This window comes from Antedon mediterranea, chromosome 5 (genome assembly GCF_964355755.1).
Source record: "Antedon mediterranea chromosome 5, ecAntMedi1.1, whole genome shotgun sequence".
NCBI classification, from domain to species: domain Eukaryota; kingdom Metazoa; phylum Echinodermata; class Crinoidea; order Comatulida; family Antedonidae; genus Antedon; species Antedon mediterranea.
Window position 1 is genome coordinate 91056 of NC_092674.1, and position 27988 is coordinate 119043.

At 33.1% G+C, this 27988-nt stretch overlaps 3 protein-coding genes and 1 long non-coding RNA gene across 5 annotated transcripts; all 4 read left to right on the forward strand.

The window, feature by feature from the left end:
- Positions 1-1199: 1199 nt before the first annotated feature.
- Positions 1200-13390, forward strand: LOC140049175 (DNA ligase-like). Of its 2 annotated transcripts, XM_072093994.1 has the most exons (10): positions 1200-1218; positions 9922-10189; positions 10527-10722; positions 11180-11300; positions 11418-11540; positions 11662-11738; positions 11829-12012; positions 12129-12232; positions 12374-12480; positions 12631-13390. In XM_072093994.1, exons 2-10 carry the CDS (start codon positions 10087-10089, stop codon positions 12690-12692), a joined length of 1077 nt encoding a protein of 358 aa, XP_071950095.1. In that variant the 5' UTR covers positions 1200-1218; positions 9922-10086; the 3' UTR covers positions 12693-13390. The 2 variants fall into 2 exon arrangements, with proteins under 2 accessions (XP_071950095.1, XP_071950094.1); XM_072093993.1 differs by lacking the exon at positions 1200-1218 and having other exon boundaries at positions 9771-10189.
- Positions 3821-7566, forward strand: LOC140048752 (uncharacterized). Its single transcript, XR_011845136.1, has 3 exons — positions 3821-3901; positions 4443-4581; positions 6133-7566. It is a non-coding gene; the product is annotated as an uncharacterized lncRNA (long non-coding RNA).
- A 251-nt stretch (positions 13391-13641) lies between the features above and the next one.
- On the forward strand, positions 13642-17525 carry LOC140049176 (signal peptidase complex subunit 2-like). Its single transcript, XM_072093995.1, has 5 exons — positions 13642-13788; positions 15626-15709; positions 15801-15960; positions 16729-16864; positions 17005-17525. The coding sequence occupies exons 1-5, from the start codon at positions 13753-13755 to the stop codon at positions 17192-17194; spliced, it is 606 nt and encodes a 201-aa protein (XP_071950096.1). The 5' UTR covers positions 13642-13752; the 3' UTR covers positions 17195-17525.
- Positions 17526-23194: 5669 nt separating this feature from the next.
- LOC140049236 (uncharacterized) lies at positions 23195-27958 on the forward strand. The gene is made up of 4 exons (XM_072094079.1): positions 23195-23383; positions 23776-23923; positions 26656-26954; positions 27123-27958. Exons 2-4 carry the CDS (start codon positions 23830-23832, stop codon positions 27387-27389), a joined length of 660 nt encoding a protein of 219 aa, XP_071950180.1. The 5' UTR covers positions 23195-23383; positions 23776-23829; the 3' UTR covers positions 27390-27958.
- The last annotated feature ends 30 nt before the right edge of the window (positions 27959-27988 follow it).

Consider the following 27988-nt stretch of genomic DNA (forward strand, 5'->3'; position numbering starts at 1 on the left):
CCAAGTCGCTTTCGGGATGTTTTTTTTAACATTCCCGGTGAACAAACAGCGGCGAGGACGCTCTCGGGGCGGCTCCCGATAGGCCTAGGCCCCATATGGTCATCGTCGGATGAGTCAGTCTACTAATTTCTTCATAATTTCGAAACCGGTCATTCATAATGGTCAAGTTTGGTCTTATTTTGAAGAGAAGAAATAGGTTCTGATGAAGAGATGAGTTTTATTATGAAATATTTATTAATTTTTGTGCATTTGGTAGTCAAAGATAAATTACAAATTTTTAATAATTTTCCTAAAATATTTCTAAAATTTGCATAATCCATACTCCGCCAAAATAAGTTGTAACACAAATTTGATAACATATTTGGAAATAAAATGTCCTTTGCATTATTTTTGTTTTTTAATTTTTTTAATGTCTGTGTTTAGAAAAAAAGTTAGGGTTAATTATATGACATATGCTTTTTGGGTCCCAGGGGAGCAAAATAAACTTAGGGGTCAATGGGTTAAAATTGGGCCTCATAAGTACTTTTATGAAGAAGAATCGCATAAATAATCCTTTAAATTGATGATTTTACAGACATGTTTGTTTCTCGCATACCGTTTGCGAATTTAGCATACTCGAAGTTCAATATTTTCGTTTATGGAGCGCCAAAAGAGCAACAACAATAGATGGTTAAAAACTCAGGGGATATGCGTCTGCATCGAAATACACGTTTAATTTTAATATATAATAAAAATGCTGTAACATTTTACTGTTAATAATGTGCTGTTTTCAAATAGCAACCAACCCTAAATCAGCATCACTACCTAGCCTAGGCCTAAGACTAAGAGGAATATTATTTAGATCATTATAAGGTATAACCAATTATTACATGTAATATGATGAATTTGTCGATTTTCATTCCTAAAAGTTAAAGAAAACTACGAAAACCATGTACAGTATCAACAGTAACAGTTTTGTTGCATTGACATTGACAAAATATGTTAAAATTGAACGTAATTTTGACCAATAAATGCATTACATATACTGAGTTTTTATCCCTCTATTATGATTGCTCTTTTGGCGCTCCATAGAAACAACAACATTGAACATGGAGTATGCGAAATTCACGAACCGATGAGCGAGAAACACGTCTGTAAAGTCATCAATTTAAAGGATTTATTTGTAATTTCTGTGTGATCTCCTGATCTGATAAAGTTTTGAGTCGAAATAAACGACAGGTGCGAAACGGAAATAGCGCCCAAAAGTTTCTACTCGACTTGACTTCAGACTATATTACTGTATGCCTAAAAGGCCTAACTACAATTCCGAAGTTGGTCTAGACATCGGCATTCTTTACAATGTTCTATATTTGATAGCATCAGTCCCAATTAACCCCTTTAAGTGTTTATAAAAGTAAAGTCAGACATAGACTAGGACTTGTTAAAAAATGTTCATGTTTAATGTTCACTGCTGAGTTATAATCAATTGTGAGTTTTTAATAAATAAGGAAAAGGCAAAAAAAATGTGGTCAGATCCCAGTGGGCACAGAACATAATTTCAACGTTGAATCAACGTTGAAATATAGTTTATTTGTTGAAATCATGTTGTCAGCGTTTTTCAAATGTTGAATCAACGTTGAAATAACATTTTTTCCCTAACTATTTTTTTTACGTTTAGTAATAAACATTGAATCAACGTTGAAATAACATTTTCTTTTTAACTAGTAATTTATGTTAATTAATAAATGTTGGTTTAACGTTGAAATAACATTGTCTTTCTAACAAATGTTTTACGTTAATTTATCAATGTTGATCCAACGTTGAAATAACATTGTTTTTAAAACAAATGTTTTACGTTAATTTATAAATGTTGATTCAACGTTGAAATAACATTGTATTTTTAACTAGAAATTTACGTTAATTTATCAATGTTGATCCAACGTTAAAATAACATTGTCCTTCTAACTAGTAATTTACGTTAATTTATCAATGTTGATTTAACGTTGAAATAACATTGTCTTTCTAACTAGTAATTTACGTTAATTTGTCAATGTTGATCCAACGTTGAAATAACATTGTATTTTTAACTAGAAATTTACGTTAATTTATCAATGTTGATCCAACGTTAAAATCACATTGTATTTTTAACTCGAAATTTACGTTAATTTATCAATGTTGATCCAAAGTTGAAATAACATTGTATTTTTAACTAGTAATTTACGTTAATTTATCAATGTTGATCCAACGTTGAAATAACATTGTATTTTTAACTAGTAATTTACGTTAATTTATCAATGTTGATCCAACGTTGAAATAACAATGTATTTTAAAGTAGAAATTTACGTTAATTTATTAATGTTGATCCAACGTTGAAATAACATTGTATTTTTAACTAGAAATTTACGTTACTTTATGAATGTTAATCCAACGTTGAAATAACATTGTCTTTTTAACTAGTAATTTAAGTTAATTTATCATTGTTGATCCAACGTTGAAATAACATTGTCTTTCTAACTAGTAATTTACGTTAATTTATCAATGTTGATCCAACGTTAAAATCACATAGTATTTTTAACTAGAAATTTACGTTAATTTATCAATGTTGATCCAACGTTGAAATAACATTGTATTTTTAACTAGTAATTTACGTTAATTTATCAATGTTGATCCAACGTTAAAATCACATAGTATTTTTAACTAGAAATTTACGTTAATTTATCAATGTTGATCCAACGTTGAAATAAAATTGTATTTTAACTAGTAATTTACGTTAATTTATCAATGTTGATCCAACCTTGAAATAACATTGTATTTTTAATTAATAATTTACGTTAATTTATCAATGTTGATCCAACGTTGAAATAACATTGTATTTTTAACTAGAAATTTACGTGAATTTATTAATGTTGATCCAACGTTGAAATAACATTGTATTTTTAACTAGAAATTTACGTTAATTTATTAATGTTGATCCAACGTTGAAATAACATTGTCTTTCTAACTAGTAATTTACGTTAATTTATCAATGTTGATACAACGTTGAAATAACATTGTCTTTATATCTAGAAATTTACGTTAATTTATCAATGTTGATCCAACGTTGAAATAACATTGTATTTTTAACAAGAAATTTACATTAATTTATCAATGTTGATCCAACGTTGCAATAACATTGTATTTTTAACTAGAAATTTACGTTAATTTATCAATGTTGATCCAACGTTGAAATAACATTGTCTTTCTAACTAGTAATTTACGTTAATTTATCAATGTTGATCCAACGTTGAAATAACATTGTATTTCTAACTAGTAATTTTTTTCAAACAGTTATTATTTTTGTTTTTCAATGTTATTCCAACGTTATTTTAACGTTGAAATCCAGTTGTCATTTTCAAATGACATGTTTTCAACGTTGAAAAACTCTTGAAATTATGTTGTTTTTTCAAACAATTATTATTTTTTTTTTCAATGTTAATTAAACGTTAAATTAAAGATAAATTCTATTTAATACTTTGGTTAAAATGACATGTTTTTAACGTTTAATATTAAATAATTGTTTAAGTGCATTGCCATTGATGTTTCAACGTTAAATTAACATTAGATTTCAGTTGGCGGTTTATTTTATCATCCTTTATTGTAAAACAAATGATTATTGGTTATTTAGGAATTTTAGATTGGCAAATTGTCTCTGTATAATACAAAAATGTTCTAAGAAGTTGTTGAAAATTGAATGATCCTTTCATGCAAGATCAAATTTCATAAGATACGTGCTTGTCATTGGTTAGTTTCGTTTTGATAAAATTTTGAAACTGGTGTCAGTAATTTCAGTTACTTCGACATAGGCTAGGCTAGGCCTACAGTAGTAGTGGTGTGTAGAAAAAAAAGGCTCATCATTGAAATTGTCAAATAAGTATGTTTTGAGGTAGGAAAACAATCTTTTTTATTTGTAATCTACTAATTTATAAGCTTTGAGCTTGACTATTTTACCCTTATCAAACAATAGCTAGCCTCTAGTCTAGGCCACACATGCATAGCTAGGCTATAGCCTGGTAGGCTAGGCCTAGGCCTATATAGGCTAGGCTAGTAGGCTAGGCAGGCTGCCAAACTGATGAACTGAATTCACTCACTAGGCCTAGTGGAAGCATTTAGTATTATGCATGTCAAGTGCAAACATTTGCCTTGCCAAGGATAACTACAGTTCTGTACTTATTATGGTTATAAAATGGTATGTATTAGGCCTAGGCTAGGCCTTTTAGTTCAATAATACTTTCTTTATTTATCCAAAAGTATACATAAATATAACATTATAATATTTAATTAGTTGGCCTAGCCTAGCTAGCTTTCTGCTAGGCTGTCTACAGTAGCTGCTAATGCTATTATTAGTGTTAATAGTATACAAACACATGTTGCTTGCCTAGCCTAGGACGGCTATTTGTTAAACTTACTCGCTTTCTTTATTTCAGATTGTAGGCCTAGCTAAGGCCCTTAGGCCTATGCCTAGCTAGAGTACAAAATAATGAAGTACATGTAGGCCTATAATCTTTTCTATGTGAATCAAACGAGAAAAATCTAATGGATGATCAATATTTTTATATACAAAAGGTTGGTATTTATAGTTCTTAACTTTAATATTGAATTGAATAAATATTACGCCGTGGTTAGGATTCCGGCACCGCAACTCAACTTCCCATCGTTAGGGAATCCGACACGCTATTGCGCATGCCCAGAGCGAAGTAATTATAGCTTGCACTAGTGCCACAGACCGCGCACCACATTACCCGAGAGTCGGAGTGTTAACTAGGGATGTACTGTGTAGCCAAAGATATCTTTGCTGTGGCCTAGTTAGTCGTCGCGCGGGGGAGAGAGCGATGGATGAAACTTGGCCTAGGCCATACATGAATTAATAATTATGCCACGCGTTAAAATAATTATTATGATATTGATAAGAATCAGCTTGCATATTTCAAGAAATTTACGAAAATGAATAGCGTAGCGTTGCGACACCGACTTCTCCCGAATAGGTCTGTTTTATTTTTTCACATCCGCACGGCGGCTGCTGTCAACAAATCAACTTGTATACGATTGCATGATGTTATGTACAGTATAAATGCGTTATATGAAATCTTTTATTTTGTACTTGAAAAATCATAAAAATTAAAACTAGTCATGCAATTATAATTCATAAATATATAAAGTTTATATATGAATGAAGCAAATTTAATTACGAAATAAATAGGCCCAATGGTCACATCTAGCTGGTAGGCCTACTAGTATTAGTAGGCATGTAGGCCGGCTAGTTCGCCGTGGCGCAGCTATTAAAATGATCCATCGCTGTAAAGCTTGGTTCCCACTAGAACGTAACGCAAGGACGTAAACGCAACGCAAGCGTTTTAACCAATGACAAGCGAAGTTATAGACAGTTAGCAATCACAAGCGAATAAGCCATCGCTTGTGATTGGTCAATTTACTTGCGTTGCGTTACGTCCTTGTGTTGCGTCGCTAGTGGGAACCACGCTTTGGTCTGTTGTAGACAAAAATAGAGTCGCCGAATACCTCGCTCTGGGCATGCGAAATAGCGTGTCGGATTCCCTAACGCTGGGCAGTTGAGTTTCGTTGCCGGAATCCTAACCACGGCGTAAATATTAATACAGTGTTGCAATATTATTTACATAAATTGAATTGATTGCATAGTTTACGAGTAAGTGTGAAATGATGTTCTGAATTGAATTTTTGTTTATGTACAGTATGATTTTTGAACAATGTGTTAAAGATATAATTGAACTGAACAATTTTTTTTAAATGTTTTGTTGAATATGCCGTCACTATAGAGTTGTTCACTTTGACCAAAAATTAGATTTTAAAAAATGCATTTGTACCTTAAAAGGGGGACAATTTAAACAAACAATTGGTTTTTGGTTAAATGTACTGTTTATTTTGTATTTTTGTTAAGTGAAATCTTTATTGTTTTTGTTTATTTTCTACGGCAAGTGAATATCTAAATTGTTAAAATTGCAAAATGGCAAGGTATTCAAAGTATGATTGTATTAATCTTCATTGTTCATGTTTTTTGGGGACAATAAATCTTTCAACAATTAATTTTTTACTGTATTATTTTTGTTTAAAACTACAGTAACGTGATTGAATTTGTTTCAGGTTTGGAAAAATAATATTGCCACACTTTTGGAAAGCATAGGACAATGTCAACACAGGAATCGAGGCAACTGTTTATTGACTAATCGGAACAATGCAATTACAGTATTGTGTTATTACCATCATTTGGACTTCTGCAACATTAGCACAAGGCACCTGTGACGTGTGTTGTATTTATTGTGTTTTACTGTAATCAGCCAATATTTATAGTTATTCAATCATGTTAGTTGGCAAACATATTACAAACTGGTTATTAGTATATTTTTTATACTTAACATTGGTACCTGAGAACTGTCAGTGAGGATGTACATTATTTGATTGTTGCTTGGATTTTGCCTGATGATTTGATAACACCTGATTAAATGTTATTTTATGTTTTTATAGAAATTAAAGATTAGTAAGATATACAGTATTTATAAAATGTCTCTATTGATGGATTCTGCGATGTAACAGTAACTTTACTACTAACTACTTTAAAACCGTTGATTCAAATTGGATATAGTAATTCAACAAATCAAATTTCAACGTTAAATCTATGTTTAAATTTACGTTGATGCAAATTTTCATTTCAACTTAATTATTACGTTGTTTCAACGTTAATAATGTCAACATTGAATCAACATTGATAATTTCAACGTAGACATTTTTACGTTGTTTCAACGTTGATAATCTATGTTGAATCAACGTTGACATTTTTGTTGAGGCAAACTTTCATTTTCAACGTTATTTCAACGTTACCTATTTTAACGTTGTTTCAACGTTGATAATTTCTATGTTGATTCAACGTTGACATTTACGTTGAGGCAAACTTTCATTTTCAACCATTTTTTCAACGTTATTTCAACGTTACCTATTTTAACGTTGTTTCAACGTTGATAATTTCTATGTTGATTCAACGTTGACATTTAAGTTGAGGCAAACTTTCATTTTCAACCATTTTTTCAACGTTATTTCAACGTTACTTATTTTAACGTTGTTTCAACGTTGATAGTTTCTATGTTGATTCAACGTTGACATTTACGTTGAGGCAAACTTTCATTTTCAACCATTTTTTCAACGTTATTTCAACGTTACTTATTATAACGTTGTTTCAACGTTGATAATTTCTATGTTGATTCAACGTTGACATTTACGTTGAGGCAAACTTTCATTTTCAACCACTTTTTCAACGTTATTTCAACGTTTGCAGATAACGTTGAATTAACGTTAATTCAACCAATTTTTGCCCACTGGGATTGGACCGCAATTTAGCAAGGTATTATAAAATTGATATTTAGGTAAAGTATAACTTTTTTTGATTGCCTGAAAGAGATAAAAAGAGTTATAAAATAAAGAAGTATGTGGTAAATTATACGTACATTGCATGTTAAGGATTGAAAAACGTGTAAGAGTGTATACATAGAAAATATTTTGTTTTCTTCTTTTCCTTACTATTATATATAAAACGCAATGGTAGGAGTAAGATATCAGATGTACTGAAAGTTATTTAATGTCAGTTATATTGTATTGTATCATTACATTACTCAATGCATTGTAAACGAACATTTTATTGATGAAGAAATAAAAGTGGGTCGATCCTACATAAGACAAAAAAAAACCTTCAAGAACGGAGACAAACTTTACTACTATTTAAAACACATTTATTCTGGGGCGGTTCGGCCAACACAGCAGGCCAACCACCATAAATTTGTATTCATAACATTATTAGTACAATACAATATCTTGCATGAAACGGATATTTCAAAATACAGTATAGTGGTACGGTAGAATAATAATCTTCTAATATAAACGATTAACAAAATCAAATTTAACAGTGCAATGTGTTGACCGCGATAATGACTAAAAATACCATTTTCCCCACTGCACATGCTCAAACTCATTTTCACAACAACGCAAGACATACCAAACTACGATGAGATATAAATTCTCTTCTAAACACGTAACAAGAGAATGAATTCCCTTTTTTACATTAAATTAAATTGAGGGCGCTAAACATAAAATTTTAAACATCAAAGATACAGGTGGCTAAAGCCAAACAAAAAATGTCCTCTTCCTGCCTCAGCACCGTAAGGCCCTATCACAGGCTTTTATGGTCGTTTCCAGCACCTCACCAGATGCATTGATGTTGTCGCCTCATGATGATGTGTGGTGGAAAGGGGGACTTATAATTCTGTGAACCCCGAACACAGTTGCTCGCATAGCTTTAACTCTATTTCACCAGTGTGGGAATCGAACCCACGACTACATACGTGTTGTTAACACAACGACTGAGCTAACTAAACTAAAACTAAAACTAAACTGGTCATTTTGGTTTTAAAAAGGTTAATAGGATATTTATGACGTAATGGTGAATTGCGTAATAAACGTATAAATAGACTGTTGATCAGTCATGTACTACTTTGTGGCGTAATGCTCATTTGAGTGCTCTCAACTCTAGATTGAGTTCGAACCTCAACGGAGATTTGATTTTTTTTGAATGGAAAATAATGAATATTGATTTTTCTTTTATTTTGAAAGAGAGATATTTTGAGGGTTGTAAATGTCAGGCCTAAACAAGTGGATCTTTTTAAAAATCAGAAACAAAGTTGTATGGCATTATTTTCCATTAAATAGGCCATAAAACCACAAAAAGAAGCCCATGTGCTCCTTCATCATCAACGTTCACAACATCAATGCATCTGGTGATGATGCTGGAAACGACCTCAAAAGGCTGTGGCAGGGCCTTATATTTTGCCTTTTTCCTAAATTACATTACACTTTGATTATGATCTTGTAAAACTTACTGAACTTCAAAACATAGGGATCAGAGAGATTGATCTTAAGTGAAAGCTTTTGAATATTTTAATGTGCGTATTCGTCAGCCGTTGTTTGACATTAAACGAGAATCGATAACGCTCCAAATTATCTTAAAACGTATTCCAATCTTGAAAAATAAAGGGGTGGGCTTATTTATTCTTTCGTGACATGAAGATGCCGTATAGAAATCTTGGAACATACACCAGTCAATCGAAAATCATATTAAAAAAACTTAGTTTTTATATCATCCCCTTAATATCGATAAAATTGGCCCGATTTTCTTTTCTTTCACAAAGACCGTATTAAGAGCTATATGTTATGCTGTTTAGACATTATACGTTTACTGCAAATATGATTGGTTTGGCTGTTACTACTAATTCATATAAGAACTTTAATTGATTGTCGGGTGATTTGATTGTCTCAGAGGTGGTAGTTGTCAGACCCCTATGAGCACATTATGCATAATTAGGCTACTCAACGTATTTACAAAACTTTTTATATACAGTACTATAATAAACAATAAAACTATACTATTAGCTAGAATAATATAAGCGCCCCGTGCGTGCTTCTGGCCATGTTAATTGCAATTCATTTAATCCAGCACGCACAAAGTGTCAACTGAATCAAGGTTCAAGAAATTGTATTGCTCCATAATTAAGAAAATAATAAAACTACAAAGAAAAATACATCAAATATAGCAATCATATCGCATGCCTCGCTGGCTTGCAGTCTGTCAATACCCGATCTGCTTGTCTGGACGTGACACGACGGTTGCACAAAAAACGCTGAACGAGATCGAATGAATGGGAATTCTTAATGTGACGTCACTGTCAAACAGACTTGTTTAGACCTCTCTTTGAGCTATTTGTGGCGCTGACTTTGTCTTTAGTTTCGCTATATATACAGCGGGAGCTTCATGAAGCTTCAATTTTCTTTTGTAGTTTGTTTTCTAGTTTTCATCATAATATTAATATACAAGGTGTTTTATCATACCAGGTGGATACTGAAGTCTGATTTCACGTACTACCATACATATAGGTAGGCTCTGGACTGTTCTCTGTAGAGGCCTACTAACACACACAAGTACAGCAGTACTAACTACGTTGATTACTTACTACCCGTACTAAGTTATCGATTCACTGGCCTAAAATCGTCTAAAATATGCCGAGAAAACAAACAACAAAACGCACTAAAACTGCGGCTAATAAAGGAAAAGGTGATGAGAGCCAGAATGATTCAGCCAAGAAGATGAAATCAGATGAAGGTTAGTTAGTAAAATAAACAAATTATATGTGGTTAGTAATAATAATATTTTGAATTGATTCTTCAGTTGCTTTTATTTTAATACAAACAATGGCATGATACTGGATCTAGGCAAAAGTTAGACTAACTATTATTGCTCCATGATCTTGGAAAATAGGCGGGTGGCGCATAAAAAAACATACCGATATAATATATAACTCTACGAGAGAGATACGTACTGTAAGAGATACTATTTTTCTGTTTATATAATAATGTATGTATTTATATTGAAATATTGAGTTGCCACTGCATTTCCACCTTTCGCATGCCACCACATAAACCCATGTTTAATATTTTAGATTCAGTTTTGGAAGCTCAGGATGAATCCCAAGATACACAATCTACTAATTCCTTTACAAGTGCTGTCCAGATCACTGAAAACGATACAAAAATACCTGGTGGGGAAAACAAGGTTTCTTATGAAGACCAAACGTACTTAAAGAGAACTGGTAAACCTGGAACACTTGTCATGCTGGCTCAAAAATACACAGATGAGTAAGTATTGATAATAATAACGCTTTTATTCTCTAGGAAGAAATGCAATTTACTATAATGGCAATCACAATTAGTCTGTTAAGTGAGTAAGAGTCTTCATTACAAGTCAGTACCTCAACACAACACTATATTACACTATAATGGCAATCACAATTAGTCTGTTAAGCGAGTAAGAGTCTTCATTACAAGTCAGTACCTCAACACAACACTATATTACACTATAATGGCAATCACAATTAGTCTGTTTTGATATAGAATGAATTAAATAAGGGTAATAATACAAGTTTTTCATAAATGGCAACTTTTAAAATAATGAATTGGGGTAATATTGGGTTATCTAAAGTTTCCAACAAATTCCTAGAATTTTAATATAGGGGTATTGCCACTAAGGTTTTTAATTCCACAATTTCACCACCAAAAATCAGGTGCCTTATTGGCCTTATTTCTTTTTATTTAGTACTGAACCTAAGGGCTGGTGGATGAGTGAGAAGTTGGATGGATTACGTGCATTCTGGAATGGAAATAATTTTTACTCCAGACTTGGAAATAAATTTGATGCTCCTAAGTATTTCACAAAAGTAAGATAAATGTATTTTACAATAAACTCAAATATTAGTTAAAATTTAACATATTTTTTTCTTGACCTAAAAATACAGCTCACAATAACATTGATATGTCTACTCTTTCTTTCCTAGAATTTTCCAAAAGACATACAACTTGATGGAGAGCTGTTTCTGGATAGAGGACAATTTCCCAAGGCAGTCAGTATTGTAAAAACTCATGGTGTTGACAAAGGATGGAAAAATCTCAAATTTGAGGTACAAATATAAAATATACATATACAAGAACTGTCAATTGTCAAAAAAAATCTGATTGTAATATTACTAGTTTGATTGTTCGATCCTATTTAATAAAAACTGTATTATACGTAACTTGTAGATCTTTGATGCACCTAATATTGAAGCCGCGTTTGAAGACAGAATTGAAGCTATAGCAGATTACTTTGACAAAAACAGGTTTGTATTAGTTTCAATGTGGTGGTCAAAAGTTTCTTTTTCCGTAATTATTTATACTGGTATTTTGATACTTTGTATGTTTATTTTCAGCAATCCATATGTTCATGTTTTGGAACATGTTTTGTGCAAAGGCAAAGAACATGTTGATGAGCAACTGAAGCTGGTTGAGGCAGTGAACGGAGAAGGCCTTATGATACGAGAAGCCGGCTCAGAGTATGAATTTGGGGTCCGCTCAAGTACTTTGTTGAAAATAAAATCCTTCTATGATGCCGAGGTAAAGCAACTTTACATAATTAAAATCAATCCTACCATAATAATCCATTAATTAAATAACAAAACAACAAATGTTGACTTTTTTTAACAATCTAATAATGACTTTATTCTATTTAGGCCATTGTTATTGGCTATGAACCTGGGAAAGGCCGTAACACAGGTGTAGTGGGCGCTCTTCGGTGTAAAATGGAAAGTGGAATTGAATTTTCTGTTGGGTCAGGGTAAGTTCATTTTGAGTTAGTCAGAATACTTTAATTAATACGTCTAGTATAATTATGTAATATTATCGTAATGCTTGATTTCCACAATGCCAAATAATCCATCCACTATTTCACCAATGTTGAATTTTTATCTCAATTTAGATTAAATGATGCTGATCGCCGCAAACCACCAAAGAAAGGAAGTATTATAACTTACAGATTCCAAGAATTGACAAAATCGAAAAAACCAAGATTTCCAACATTTGTAGGTCAGTATATTAAATATCGAATTTCTTTCAGTGTCTTGATTTAGAAACAAAATGATTTGACAGTATACTTTCTGAATTATGAGTGGTTATTGAATTTTGTAAAATAAAATTGATTAATAGGTAATTTTTAAAATGTTTTATTAATTGCAGGTGTTCGTATTGATGCTGACAAACCTAAGGATGCTGTACTGCCAACTGGCAAGACTGTATAAAGACTAGCAAAGCCATAGTTTTGAGGATCAAGTATTAATTTATAAACAACATTGTAATGGAGTATGTAACAACTATTTAAACGTACAATTTTTAATTACTTGCATGTGTTATTATGATTCTAAATTATGTTATACTCGAGCCAAATGATTGCAATGAAATAGACATTCATTAATGTTTTGGAAATGTATATGTTTTGAATTGATGGTTTTTACTTTTTATATTTCATGATAATTCATAATAAATGCATGATAGATTACTGTATTATTTATCTTTATTAGATGTTACTAAAAGATGTCTGAATTGGGACCTAATTTACAAGATGAATAGAGTAGACATTAGATAAACATTTTCTGTTTATTCACTTAATAAATCTTTTAATATTTGCATTTTAATGAAATGTCAAACATTGATATTTATCTGTATTTATTTGTAAGACAATTTTAGGTGTAGCTCAATAATCGACTAAGACAGCAATAAAGAATATATCAATTAAATTCTTAGCCTATAATGTTCAATAGAAAATTAGTGCAATTTCCTTATATGGAGTGTTTTAGAATGTGTAATTGCAAGCAATTGAAGTATCAAATATTTGTATAATTTAAATTTGTTTTAAACTGTAGACAGCTGGAATGGTGGTTGAATCATGTTTTATTTTTTAGTGCGGGTGTAATAAATCTAGATTATCAGAAATGTTGTTTTAGATTTATTTTTAATTAAATACTATACAATGTATTGAGAAATACTGTATTTGTTATTGGTTGCTCAGTAAGTTAAGAAGCAGGGAGTTGTAAAATAACTCCCTGGTTAAAGTGTGTGTAACTCTGTCGTAGTTGTTGTACAGATCGGCCGCGGGGGAAAAAAACATGTAAAAGAAATAATGGCCCTCTAGCGGGCGGGCGTGAACGAGTAGGCCGCCGCCACCGACCGGTGGGGAAACGAGTCGTTTTAACGCGACGTGTGTTCATCGTGTGTGGCATGGTGTACACAGCTGCTGCTAGCCTCATCTATCTTGTGTAGGCCTCCTCTTCCTACTACAATTTGTATTTATTTTTTTGTAAAATGGTGTATAATACAGTGGATAAGACTGGATTTAAGGTAAATATAAGTATGATTTTATGTGGACATCTGCCAAGCTATCTACTGGGCTAGTTTGGCCTTTCTGTTCTAGTCTAATACAACAACTACTACTAGGCCCTAGGCCTACTACATTCTAGGCCTAGGCCCCTAGTAGTAGTACTAGCTATATGGGGCCTACAGGTATTATAGACGTTTCGCCCCAGGGATGGTTATGCCCGGGACGTTTCGGCCCAGGTTTATTATTATTAATAATAATTTCCATGATAGCAGATAGAAATTCCGTAAAAACAATTTAATATGCAAACAACAGCAGTAACCAAACAGCATTACCTCAGTCAGTCACAGTTTTATAAATGAATTAAATATTATTAATAAACAAGAAGAGAATGAATAATGTCGAAATGAATGATGATGATGAATGATAATTCTAATTTAAATATTTAACTGTTTTATACAGTAATACTTGGCCATTTATTTGCACTTTATTAACGTACTGTACTTGATTTAAACACAGTAAAGTTACAGTACGTTAGTATTTAGAAAGAAAAGGGGCGCTAGTTCCGTTTCGCACCTGTCGTATATTTCGACTCAAAATTGGTTAAGTAACTTCATCGTGAGTACCACACCTTAGAATTAGGCCTCAAAAATACTTTTACGAAGGAGATCACACAAAAAGTAAAAAATAAATCCTTTAAATTGATGAATTTACAGACGTGTTTCTCGCACATCGGTTCGTGAATTTCGCATACTCCATGTTCAATGTTGTTGTTTCTATGGAGCGCCAAAAGAGCAATCATAATAGAGGGCTATATACTCAGTAAATTACGTATATTTAATGCATTTATTGATGAAAATTACGTTAAATTTTATCATATTTTGTCAATGTCAATGCAACAAAACTATTACTGTTGATACTGTACATGGTTTTTGCAGGAACTTTTAGGAATGAAAATCGACAAATTCATCATCATATTACATGTACTGTAGGGAGGGGTATACCTGATCTAAATAATAATAATATTCCTCTTAGTCTTAGTCTCAGGCATAGGCCTAGGGTTGGTTGCTATTTGAAAACAGCAAATTATTAGCAGTAAAATGTTACAGCATTTTTATTGACAAAATATATTAAATTTAAACGTGTATTTCAATAATAAAAGCATTAAAAGAAGACGCATTCCACTGAGTTTTTAACCATCTGTTGTTGTTGCTCTTTTGGCGCTCCATAGAAACGAAAATATTGAACTTCGAGTATGCTAAATTCGCGAACGGTATGCGAGAAACATGTCTGTAAAATCATCAATTTAAGGGTTTATTTGTTACTTTTTATGTGATTATTCTTCATAAAAGTACTTATGAGGCCCAATTTTAAGGTGTGGTATTCACAATAAGTTGCTTAACAATTTGGAGTCAAAAGGAAGTCGAAATAAAAACAGGTACGAAACGGAACTAGTGCCAGAAAAGGGTTGATGTATTACAAACATTTAAAATATTTAATAAGTATGAGAAAATAAATGATGAGAAGCTCTTTGCAAAATCTAATTATAAACAAACTAGAGGACACAGTTTCAAGGTCTCTAAACCCAAGATAAAATTAAACGTTAGAAAGAGTGCATATTCGGTAAGAGTGGTAGATGATTGGAACTCATTACCCAGTCATGTAGTAGAGGCACAATCGGTCAATGAGTTCAAATCGGGCATTGCTAAATATTGTTCTGACCACCACATCAAGTTTCGCCCGTACGTTAATGAAGAGTTTGCAGTTATGACGATGGAGGGACAAATGAGCTAGTTCTCAATGTCCGAAGTTCAAGGTAAATTCAAGTAGGCCTAATCTATATATTTGATGTTTTTTTAGTGGTCTATTGAAGATAAACCAGTAACCATAGCAAAATGGGATGGAGCAGCAGTAAAGAATTCTCTAGATGATGCTGTTAGAAAGGTATATTTTCAAAATTGATCTGTCCACATTTTAAGCATACTCTCTGTTTATTTTGTATGTAAAAATTAAGTTTGGTTTCTATCTATTGCAGATTATGAATGAGAAATATAAGTATGAAGAGAACTTTAAAATGATGGATACACGGTTGTGGATATGTTCCATCTCATGTTTATTTGCAATGTTTGCACTTGGATGGGATTTTTTTTACCCATTTCCAGCATCTAGGAGTGTACTATTCTTATGTGTTGTATCATATCCTTTCTAATGTAACAGGAATTAATGTATTTTGTATTTAATTAGTATACTCAAATATACAGTATGAAACAAACTTAGTTGGATAAACAACAACAACACATTCCCATTACAATTTTCATCACACATTCCCAACACATAACAATTTTGATTACACATTTTGATTGATTGATTGATTGAATTTATTTGATGCTCAACATTAAAATAACAAACAGACAAAAGACAAAATAACGAGCATCAGGAACACCCATTAGGCCGGAAAAACCAGCCCATTTCCAATGGGGTCCAAATTGCACATAACAAACAAGAGAAAATACAACATTAATAAAACTATAAATATATAAATATACATTAAAATAAAGCCCAGTAAAACAGAAAAATTAAAATGAGAAAAATTGCACGTAATCAAGACCATTATAGTTATCAAAATTATTCTAAATATAAAAAATTGCGTTCAAAATGTTTTTTAATATGAGATTTGAAGGTAGTTAAGTTGGAAATTAATTTTAAGTTTGATGGAAGAGCGTTCCAGTCTTTGATAGCAGAGAAGAAAAAAGTAGAATGAGACTGTTTATTTCCTTTAAGTAGAGGTAAAACCAGATTAACATTACGTTGGCGTGTGTTATGTGTGTGGATTGTGGATGTCCGTGAGAAATGTTCAGATAGATATGGAGCTGCATTGTTATTGACAATTTTATGAACATTACAAAGCCTGAACAAATTCTATCACACATTTTCTACTGCTTGTTTCCTTAACTATTTGCTTACCTATTTTATAATGATGGGCATATTAACCCTGTATACAACATACATAGAGAGGAGTCATTTCTTGGTGTCACATGAGAAAGATCAAGCTGGTATTGATCCTGATAATGTCTGGATTATTGATTCAAGCTTAAAAAGGTAACCCTTTTTTTTAATTATCCATAGAATAGAAGGATTAATTTTAAAATAGCTACAAGTTTCATACACAATTATTATTATGCTATACATTATATACAACAAATTTGAAATATATCATTTAATTTATCATCTAATATTAGGTTTGATGATTTGTACACACTAGTGTTTCACTACACGAATGGAACAACTTGTGCACAACGTGAGTCCTCTCTTACCAAATCTGTCAGCTCATGGTTTGATGAAGATGGCACACTTCAGCTGCAACTATTTGAAAAAGATGTACAAAGTCTTCATGATGAAATTTCATCTAGTGAAAAGAAAGATAAATGAATTGTTCAAATGTAAAAATAACTCAAACAATTTGATTAATATTTATCAATATTAAAAATCGTTACAAACCATATTAAATATTGGACCATCATTTATAATAAAACTGATATGTCCTGGTTTAATATTACTGTAGTTTGTTGCAATGCTTTTTATTATGTTTGCCTAAGCATTTTTTGTAAAGAAGTTCTTTGTTATTTGTAAGACTGGTTTCCTTACTTTCTATCTGTTTTCAGCATTCGTGTGTTTAAAACAATAAACACTGTAATTCTAAATAGTACACTTTGTTAATACAGTATTTAATAAAAGAATTCGGCTAATCTTCCATGAATCAGAAAATAGTGTCATTCTGTGTTGCCTATACATTATTAGACTTGCCCCAAGTCTGTATTATCTTTTTTTTTTATTTATTTGTTTTTATTTCGACCGCGATTTTTGTCTGAAAATACAGACTTGTGAAACACGTATAGAAATCGATTTGCAGACCGCAAACATACGATAAGAATGACGTAGGTTATCATACCGTATTTGGCTATATGGGGCGGGCGGTATGTAAATATGGATTTCGAATCAACCAATGATCATTTTGTTTCAAAATGAAAGAGATCGAGTACGTATGCCTACCAGTGCTTAATGTACGATCGAGACTGTTGAAATATAAAATAGTAATGCCAAGTTGTTTTGTTTATTAATTGTTTAGTCCTTGGCCTAGGCCTCTTTCGTAGGTCCTACTCAACTCGCACGTATGACCTGCCAAATAAAACGCCAATGAAGTAGGCCTACATACCACCGGCACACAACGGTTTACGATGAAATCGGTCGCGTGTGAAATCGGTCGCGTTTGAAATCGGTCGCGATAAAATCAACTTCCGGTATTTTGTATGGCGCGCCGCTAGAGCTATACGTTTGAAATCGGTCGCCCTTGAAATCGGTCGCGCTATTTTGTATGGAGCGAGATGCATGCTAGCGGGATTTACATTTTCTTCGTTTATATAGTCTAGATTTAATTGATATTTTTTAGGAACCAGATTATTTATGTGGATATTTTTTATTTTGGTTAATAATATTTATTATCAATCATTTTTTTTTATTTCACAGGTCTCGAAGAAAGACCGTGTCTTTTCAAAATGGCCATTTCTAAACACGTTTAAATATTTTATTAGGCATATAATAATTTACCTCTATTTTATTATATGTACTGTAATTAATATATTATACTGTATAGAGAATATACGTCTGTGTCTTTTAGTAATACAGTATTATGCAAACAATTACGTAAAAGAGAACAATTTATTTAAAAACAATAAACGTTACAATGTATAACCCGTAAAGCCAGCGTATCCATTTTTATACTTATGCATAATGTGGCAGATATATCATATATTGGACCACCTTATTTTAATTTCTATTTTATTTATGTCCGTACGTTATGTAGGATTAAGTAGAGGCCTATAATGATTATTGTTGAGGAAAATCACGTGTATATTTTTATTTCTAATGTTTAGGCCTAAAATAGTTTCTAGTAAAAATGATTATTATATGCGGGTCGTTAAAAGACGAGTTACTGAAATAAACCCCGAAATAGGCCATAACGTGGATGCGCCTTCTATGATCGTGCAGACGACGTTAACTGCACGTTATTTTGCTGACGGGGATTCCCCTTAAAAAAAACACGCACTAGTGTGTCAAATCATGGACAAAACACGTACTACGATCGTTGTCCATGGCCATGTAAAGATGACGTATAGGCCTATTACTAACCATACGTTTGAAACATCTATATATAGGCCTCTGCACTGCACGTGTATTTGTGAAACATAGTTCCATGGTGAAACGATGTATATAATTTACGTATATAGGCCTACGTCGGCGATACTATAGTTTTTAATTTGAATATTTCTTCATTTATAATAATCACTTTAATGTAAATAATATAAGTACCACTCAGTGTCTCACATCCGTACGCCGTTCGTACATCTAAATGTTTAAAATATCAGTGCAAGATTACCTCTTTGAGAATCGTGCCCACCTTTTAATATCCATCCATTATTATTATCACATATAGGCCTATCATTGTACAGCATACTGCATAGTCATAGTATAGGCCCTGTAGATTGATTTATAACGGCATATTATTTTATTAGTATTATCCTAAAACCATGCTCACGTAAGAGTGGCGGAAATCGAACGTAAAAATCATCATCATACATCATCTTCCTTTATTGCATAAACCTCATTGAGCTGGTATCCACTTGCAGATATAAAACTAGTTTCGTAATTAACTGCGATTAAAAAATACGCAATAGGCGCGTCTAATTGTTTAATATTAAATTATTTCAACATTATTAAAACTTTAAACAGTGGCATGTTAATCTTTTCAAAAACTTAAACAATATTCAATAACACTTTTTAAAACGATTTTCTAAACACATTACAATTATTCATTGACACCTGACGTAAGATAAAATGAAAACACAAATTATTTATAAATAATGAGATAATATTTATATTTACTGTACTAAAAAAATAATAACGATCGAGGTAAAACAATTGTTAATAGTATTAGAAATTCTATATTCAAAATTAACTAAAAACATAATTAGCGTTTACATTTAAAATGTATCTAGTGCGTCCCATGCAAAATAGCGCGACCGATTTCAAACGCGACCGATATCATTAAACGTATAGCTCTAGCGGCGCGCCATACAAAATGCCGGAAGTTGATTTTATCGCGACCGATTTCAAACGCGACCGATTTCAGACGCGACCGATTTCATCTGACACCCACACAACAGGGCTACACCACCACACAGAACAGGACAGGGTCTGGGTGGGAATTAAATCAAAATTATCTCCGCGTAATAAATGATCCATTCAATGTTTGATTTGCGGAGAAGCTAGCCTATCATATATCAAGACGAGTTTTCATGTTTCAAAGATCCCATCAAATGTTTACCAGACTACTAGGCATATAAAATAATTTCTAGCCTTCAGAACTTTCATAAATGTACCCAAGTACACATTGTCTAAACGTAACATAGCGCATGCGCATCATCTTAGTTGTTGAGTCTTTGAAATTCTTAAATATGAATATTTAAACGGTGTACGAGAGAGTAGCCAATCGCATGCAGCTGAAACTAGTCAACCGGATAATCGTATGCACCAAGAATTCTTGGTGTCAAACCACGTGACTTTTGCGTGTTTCCCCAGACGGAGTATCCAAAATCAAGTAGTATACGTATGAAACGCCATATGTGCCAAAATATTTATCTTTTAACTAATATTAAGACAAAACTCCGTCTGGAACCCAGACTAATACATTATATGAACTGTATGTTTATCTTCCAACAAGCATCGCAGTTGCACTACGGCGAGTGGATGAAGCAGAGGTCAGTGTGACACAATTAGATAATCATTTAAACTGCCAACCACACCCACATTAACAATAGATTGACTCATGTGCCAGATGATTTCAAGGAAACTAAATACCAATTTTAAACAAAGCCTGCATACAGTAATTATAGCAGATTATAGTACTCTAGTACCGTATCCGGATATTCACCCCCTGGACATTTACCCCCTGGAAAACTACCCCCCGGACAACAACCACCTGGACCACTACCCCCTTAGGACAACTACCCCTTTAGGACAACTACCCCCTTAGGACAACTACCCCCCCCCCCGGACAATTACCCCCTAGGAACAATTATCCCCCCCCCCCCCTCCCCGGGTAATTACCCCGCGGACAACTACCTCTGACACAATACTCCCCGTAGGACAACTACTTCCTGGAAAATACTCCGAGGGTAAATAATCTTTTAGGACAACTACCTCCGTAGGACAACTAACCCCTGGACAACTACCCCCGGACAATTACCCCTTGACAATTACCCCCGGACAATTACCCCCCCCCCCCCCTGGGTAATTACCCCGCGGACAACTGCCTCTGACACAATACTCCCCGTAGGACAACTACCTCCTGGACCTGGACAATACTCCGAAGGCAAATAATCTTTTAGGACAACTACCTCCGTAGGACAACTAACCCCTGGACAACTACCACCCAGAAAACTATACCTTTAGAACAACTACCCCCCGGACGGACAACTACCACCCAGACCATTCAACAACCTGACTCTGCAACAGCGTATAATAAGAATTAATAACTATATTTTAATTCGTTACTTTGACGAATTACTATTCATTATTGTAAACAAAAGTAAAAGATTGAACATAAATATAGCCTGGTATAAACTGAAGATTGTCACACATGATCATAGGATAGTCGAACGTATTATATAGTACTCCCTGTATTTACTGTAAAGACTGGGTTCGCTAATAATAATAATAATTTTTGCGTCAGGACAATGCTTCGATAACCACTGGTCTTAAAAGAATTAATTTTTGTCTCAAATTTGTCATTTGTATTTTTGTACACTTGAAGAATAATATCACTTTTGATATTTGACCTCAATGTTCACTCACCGAATAAACGGCGATCTTTAAATAAATTCTCCTCAAATAAACGGTGACCGTACCATGTCACTCCCATGACACATCATATGGAATAATCGGCGTCTATTTCCATTAGATTATACCCCCTCCCATTGAATAAACAACTTTCTTCCAATAAATGTCCACCTAAAAACCACCTAAACAATAAACAGCCCAGGCCGTTTTTTTCAATAAATACGGTACTTTAAATCTAGCACATCTAGGGTCTAGCGTGCTGTTAAACAGAATAATCGGTTAAAAACGGGTGTTTCGAAACTAGAGACCCGAGACCAGAGACCAGAGACCCGAGACCCAATACGAAAAGGGAGACCTAAATATACGAAAAGGGAGACCCACGTACGAAAAGGGAGACCCCACTATACGAAAAGGGAGACCCCACTATACGAAAAGGGAGACCCCACTATACGAAAAGGGAGACCCTAATATACGAAAAGGGAGACCTAAATATACGAAAAGGGAGACCAAATATACGAAAAGGGAGACCCAAATATACGAAATGGGAGACCCAAATATACGAAAAGGGATACCCACTATAAGAAAAGGGAGACCCCCCTATACGAAAAGAGAGACCACACTATACGAAAAGGGAGACCCTAATATACGAAAAGGGAGACCCAAATATAGGTCTCCCTTTTCATATTGGGTCTCGTGTCAGGTCTCTGGTCTCGGGTCTCTAGTTTCGAAACACCCGTTAAAAACAGATGATTTCATTTTTACAGAAACCGGTCCTATATAAGCCTATTTGTCTACTTTTAGATTGGGGGAGGGGGGGGGGTAGTTGACCGGGGGGTAGTTGACCGGGGGGTAGTTGTCCTAAGGGGGTGGTTGTCCGGGGGGTAGTTGTCCGGGGGGTTGTTATCCTAAGGGGGTAGTTGTCCTAAGGGGGTAGTTGTCCGGGGGGTAGTTGTCCGGGGGGTAGTTGTCCGGGGGTAGTTGTCCGGGGGGTAGTTGTCCTAAGGGGGTAGTTGTCCGGGTGGTAAACATCCGGGGGGTAACTGTCTAGGGGGTAGGTGTCCTAGAACCCTCTAGTACATAACACAGGGTTTCATGTGTGAGCATCTTGGATAATTATTTAAAGCAGGGAGTTGTTGTTATTTTAACAACTCCCTGTTTAAAGCATTACGTAATAAAAAATAACACATGTATTGACACTATAACCAGGGAGTTGTTATTAATAACAACTCCCTGCTATAACATAGCTTGTGCAACCTATCCACTCTATTGTGTATTTTCCATGTATACCTATTTTCGAATTTCGCCATAATCTTCCTTAATAAAGTTATGTAAAATGTAAGAATAAATCCCAACATTTTTTAGAGCCGACCGACTTCATAATTTCCTGATGCTCGTTTTAGATAATAATTATAATGTTTCCTTTAAACGTCGGAAACTAATGTTAATAGTGCGCATGATCAGTCTGGAACAAAGGCTATTATCTACGACCTTACGTTTTTCTGGTGTATAAATCCTAATCAACATAATCAACGCAGTAACGGGAATTCAATGCGTAGATATTAATTACAGTATGCTACGGATGAAACCATTATACGATCTAATAAACAACAAGTTACTGGCATCGTACTCCTAAAACATCGTAAAACCGAAGATTGTTCACATTTAAAGACGAGGAGCATATGCATATTATTGTATCAATATAATATAATATCCAAAAAAGCGGTAAGAAAAAGAATTTGTATTTACTTAATTTGAATATTATCTATCATTAATTACCAATAGAACTGCAGTGCCGCTTGACGGAATTGATAAGACGGTTTTAGCGTTATGTCTCGTGTCTTAGACCAAATAACGTTACTAAAAATATCAAGTTGAATAGGAATTAAACAGTACGTCAAATTTTCTGCTGGCAGCCTGGTCAGTTTTGGTCCCCGACTACATAATTACACATCTTAACATAATCGTTGATACAATTATGTTAATCAGTTTTTCCGATTTTAATGTAATTTTTTGTTTTCTTTGTACTATTTTTAAGTTACAATGATTTTCAAATAATGTTCATACGTATCGGAAAGTGATCCTGGTGGTATATATAATTGATTTTAAAATTGTAGATCACGTCAGGTTAGTAGTATAGAGGCCTGCCGTGAGCCGATCGAAGGGAATCGATGACAACAGCAGTGTATTTGAAAATAAACATGAGAAAACAATGGTTCGACAGATGTTTCAACATGAAACTAAGTTCACAAACAATAATGGAAGGTAATCCTATTATCAATATTATTAATTATTATGTCAATACATTCGGTAACATGCTGCAGATTGATACAAGTCAAGTCAATTTTCAAAATTAATTCCGATTATGTTTGTACATCTTTATATCAGTCGCGAGGTGGTAACTTTTTAATCATGGATAAGAAGTTAAAATATTTACATTTATTTACCGTTAATAATATACATTATGTAAGCCTATCAATAACGTGAGACGACTGTAAAAAGCTATAGGCCTATATTTTTCAAATGAGTAAGAGAGTCCTAACTCAACACACATTAGAGGTAAGATATTAATAATTATTAACATCACCTGAAACAACAGGTTTCACGTACGTATCAATTGATAAATAATGCAGGTAAAGACAAGTTAATATTTAATTATTAAAAATAATATATCCTGACTCGTGAGCACATCATTGAGTTTATTGAGATATAAACATTTATAATCTTTTGTATTGTTATGAAATAATAATCACATGGTGAGATTGACTGTAAAAGTCAATAGGAATGTGTAGGGTGATGCTGTTGTATAATATTCAGCCTCAGTATAGTATTCAGTCGAAGTATAATATTCAGCCTCAGTATAGTATTCAGTCGAAGTATAATATTCAGCCTCAGTATAGTATTCAGATCAGTCGAAGTATAATATTCAGCCTCAGTATAGTATTCAGTCGAAGTATAATATTCAGCCTCAGTATAGTATTCAGTCGAAGTATAATATTCAGCCTCAGTATAGTATTCAGTCGAAGTATAATATTCAGCCTCAGTATAGTATTCAGATCAGTCGAAGTATAATATTCAGCCTCAGTATAGTATTCAGTCGAAGTATAATATTCAGCCTCAGTATAGTATTCAGTCGAAGTATAATATTCAGCCTCAGTATAGTATTCAGTCGAAGTATAATATTCAGCCTCAGTATAGTATTCAGTCGAAGTATAATATTCAGCCTCAGTATAGTATTCAGTCGAAGTATAATATTCAGCCTCAGTATAGTATTCAGTCGAAGTATAATATTCAGCCTCAGTATAGTATTCAGTCGAAGTATAATATTCAGCCTCAGTATAGTATTCAGTCGAAGTATAATATTCAGCCTCAGTATAGTATTCAGTCGAAGTATAATATTCAGCCTCAGTATAGTATTCAGTCGAAGTATAATATTCAGCCTCAGTATAGTATTCAGTCGAAGTATAATATTCAGCCTCAGTATAGTATTCAGTCGAAGTATAATATTCAGCCTCAGTATAGTATTCAGTCGAAGTATAATATTCAGCCTCAGTATAGTATTCAGTCGAAGTATAATATTCAGCCTCAGTATAGTATTCAGATCAGTCGAAGTATAATATTCAGTCTCAGTATAGTATTCAGTCGAAGTATAATATTCAGCCTCAGTATAGTATTCAGTCGAAGTATAATATTCAGCCTCAGTATAGTATTCAGTCGAAGTATAATATTCAGCCTCAGTATAGTATTCAGTCGAAGTATAATATTCAGCCTCAGTATAGTATTCAGTCGAAGTATAATATTCAGCCTCAGTATAGTATTCAGTCGAAGTATAATATTCAGCCTCAGTATAGTATTCAGTCGAAGTATAATATTCAGTCTCAGTATAGTATTCAGTCGAAGTATAATATTCAGCCTCAGTATAGTATTCAGTCGAAGTATAATATTCAGCCTCAGTATAGTATTCAGTCGAAGTATAATATTCAGCCTCAGTATAGTATTCAGTCGAAGTATAATATTCAGCCTCAGTATAGTATTCAGTCGAAGTATAATATTCAGCCTCAGTATAGTATTCAGTCGAAGTATAATATTCAGCCTCAGTATAGTATTCAGTCGAAGTATAATATTCAGCCTCAGTATAGTATTCAGTCGAAGTATAATATTCAGCCTCAGTATAGTATTCAGATCAGTCGAAGTATAATATTCAGTCTCAGTATAGTATTCAGTCGAAGTATAATATTCAGCCTCAGTATAGTATTCAGTCGAAGTATAATATTCAGCCTCAGTATAGTATTCAGTCGAAGTATAATATTCAGCCTCAGTATAGTATTCAGTCGAAGTATAATATTCAGCCTCAGTATAGTATTCAGTCGAAGTATAATATTCAGCCTCAGTATAGTATTCAGTCGAAGTATAATATTCAGCCTCAGTATAGTATTCAGTCGAAGTATAATATTCAGCCTCAGTATAGTATTCAGTCGAAGTATAATATTCAGCCTCAGTATAGTATTCAGATCAGTCGAAGTATAATATTCAGCCTCAGTATAGTATTCAGTCGAAGTATAATATTCAGTCTCAGTATAGTATTCAGTCTCAGTATAGTATTCAGTCGAAGTTCTCAATGGAAGTTATGAGATCCGCAGGTTAGTATCATTTTGGTTGATTCACTATATTTTACGATGTTAGGTTTAATATCATTAAATGAATGTTCAGATTTCAGAATTGTTTTAATTTTGTGCAAATATTAAGACAATACCATATTTTCAACATACCATAGCTAAAAGTATAAACAAAATTATAGATCGTTTTCGTCAAAATCATTTCTAAAGAAATGAAGGTATAATAATATGATCTTACACCTAGTCTGTTGTGTTGATAACACGAAGAAGAAACCCACATTTAGGGAGCACGATGTACATGAGTTAAATAAATTAAGGAGTTGGTTATTTACTAGTCTGATAATCAATTTAATTGCACACATTTTCTTTCCGCTCAAACAGAACTGGAAAACATTAAACCACCATCCCTGGCAAGAAACTTATCCAAACTACAGGAATCGTTAAATATTCTTAAAATTTCAAACAAATCACTTTCTGGAGAAGTTGAAGACAAGTTAGAAGAAGGAAAAGTTACTCTAGCAACCTTAGCTCGCATTCATAACTTAAGTCAAGTTATCAAAGTGATAACAATGATTGTGAAACTTAGTGACCATTTGGCCGCATGTAAAACTGATGTTTTGTCGACAAAGCAATCATGTTTTAAGATGGAGTTACGGAATATATATTACAGTATAAGTGATGTAAGTCAAGTTGATAAAAACAAAATCTACCGTAGGCCTACTACATAAGAAATAGTGTATGTAGGCCTATTTACTACTTAGAAAAGTTTGTATAATCAATGTCAACCAATTTGAAATCACTAAACCCCTACAAAAAAACTATCCATAAATACACTCTTTTTTTTTCAGAATATTAAGAAAATAACAAATGTATGCGAACTGTTTCCGAATGACAACCCGCGAATAATGGAAGAAAATGTAAATCAAATTCGAGCCTTACTTCTTTGCATTCTTACGTTGTGTGAGAAATTTGCAAAAGCAGACACAAAATCATGGTTCAATAATAAAATGTTCTTCTGGTCTCGATCTGTACTCAATCAAGTTTATGAGGCACGAGTTCAACTTCCTTACGAATTTGGTTACATAAATGAGATGTATCTGATTGAAGATGAATGAGGAAAATCATACAAAACTATCAAATTGGTAAAGTACTGTCTTTCGCGCATGTCTGTGAAGGAGCTTCACGTCACGTCACACCAACACACATCATACAAGGAAGTATAGGCTACTATAATAAATGTTTGCTGCATACTCCAGTTAGTCGTTCAGTTAGTTGTTTAACAAGGTTAAATAATCCAAAGATTTATTATACAGTAATTTTAGTATTAAGACTCATGTAACATTTTCTTTCCAAGACAGACACATGCGTTTATTTATTGCATAATTGTTAATACCACCATTGTACAGTATCATATTAATTAATAATCCGAATTAAATCTATTATAGGCCTATTTCGTTTTATTATTTATTTGTTTGGAATCAACCAAGTGTCTTAAAGTGAACTTAAAATCTACTTCATGAGTTTTCACTGTTACATACAAGAGATAGGTACCTGTCATTTCAATTGCTAATTTTTTTAACTGCATTATGCTTAAATTTGCCAAAATGTTTAGTCTGTTATTTTGAAGAAACACTTCAATATCCATATAGGCAAAAGAAACAATAAAACAAGTCAACATTTATATTTTTTACGATTTATTCAAAAAGTGTGTTTC

Bases quoted from the DNA above. Each gene is read 5' to 3' on its own strand.
- LOC140049236 (XM_072094079.1), top strand. From the start codon at position 23,830: ATGACAACAGCAGTGTATTTGAAAATAAACATGAGAAAACAATGGTTC. The intron at 23,924-26,655 runs GTAATCCTATTA...CCGCTCAAACAG, and splicing joins TTCACAAACAATAATGGAAG to AACTGGAAAACATTAAACCA. The intron at 26,955-27,122 runs GTAAGTCAAGTT...TTTTTTTTTCAG, and splicing joins TATATTACAGTATAAGTGAT to AATATTAAGAAAATAACAAA.
- LOC140049176 (XM_072093995.1), top strand. From the start codon at position 13,753: ATGGTGTATAATACAGTGGATAAGACTGGATTTAAG. The intron at 13,789-15,625 runs GTAAATATAAGT...ATGTTTTTTTAG, and splicing joins TGGATAAGACTGGATTTAAG to TGGTCTATTGAAGATAAACC. The intron at 16,865-17,004 runs GTAACCCTTTTT...ATCTAATATTAG, and splicing joins ATTGATTCAAGCTTAAAAAG to GTTTGATGATTTGTACACAC.
- LOC140049175 (XM_072093994.1), top strand. From the start codon at position 10,087: ATGCCGAGAAAACAAACAACAAAACGCACTAAAACTGCGGCTAATAAA. The intron at 11,739-11,828 runs GTTTGTATTAGT...GTTTATTTTCAG, and splicing joins GATTACTTTGACAAAAACAG to CAATCCATATGTTCATGTTT. The intron at 12,013-12,128 runs GTAAAGCAACTT...TATTCTATTTAG, and splicing joins AATCCTTCTATGATGCCGAG to GCCATTGTTATTGGCTATGA.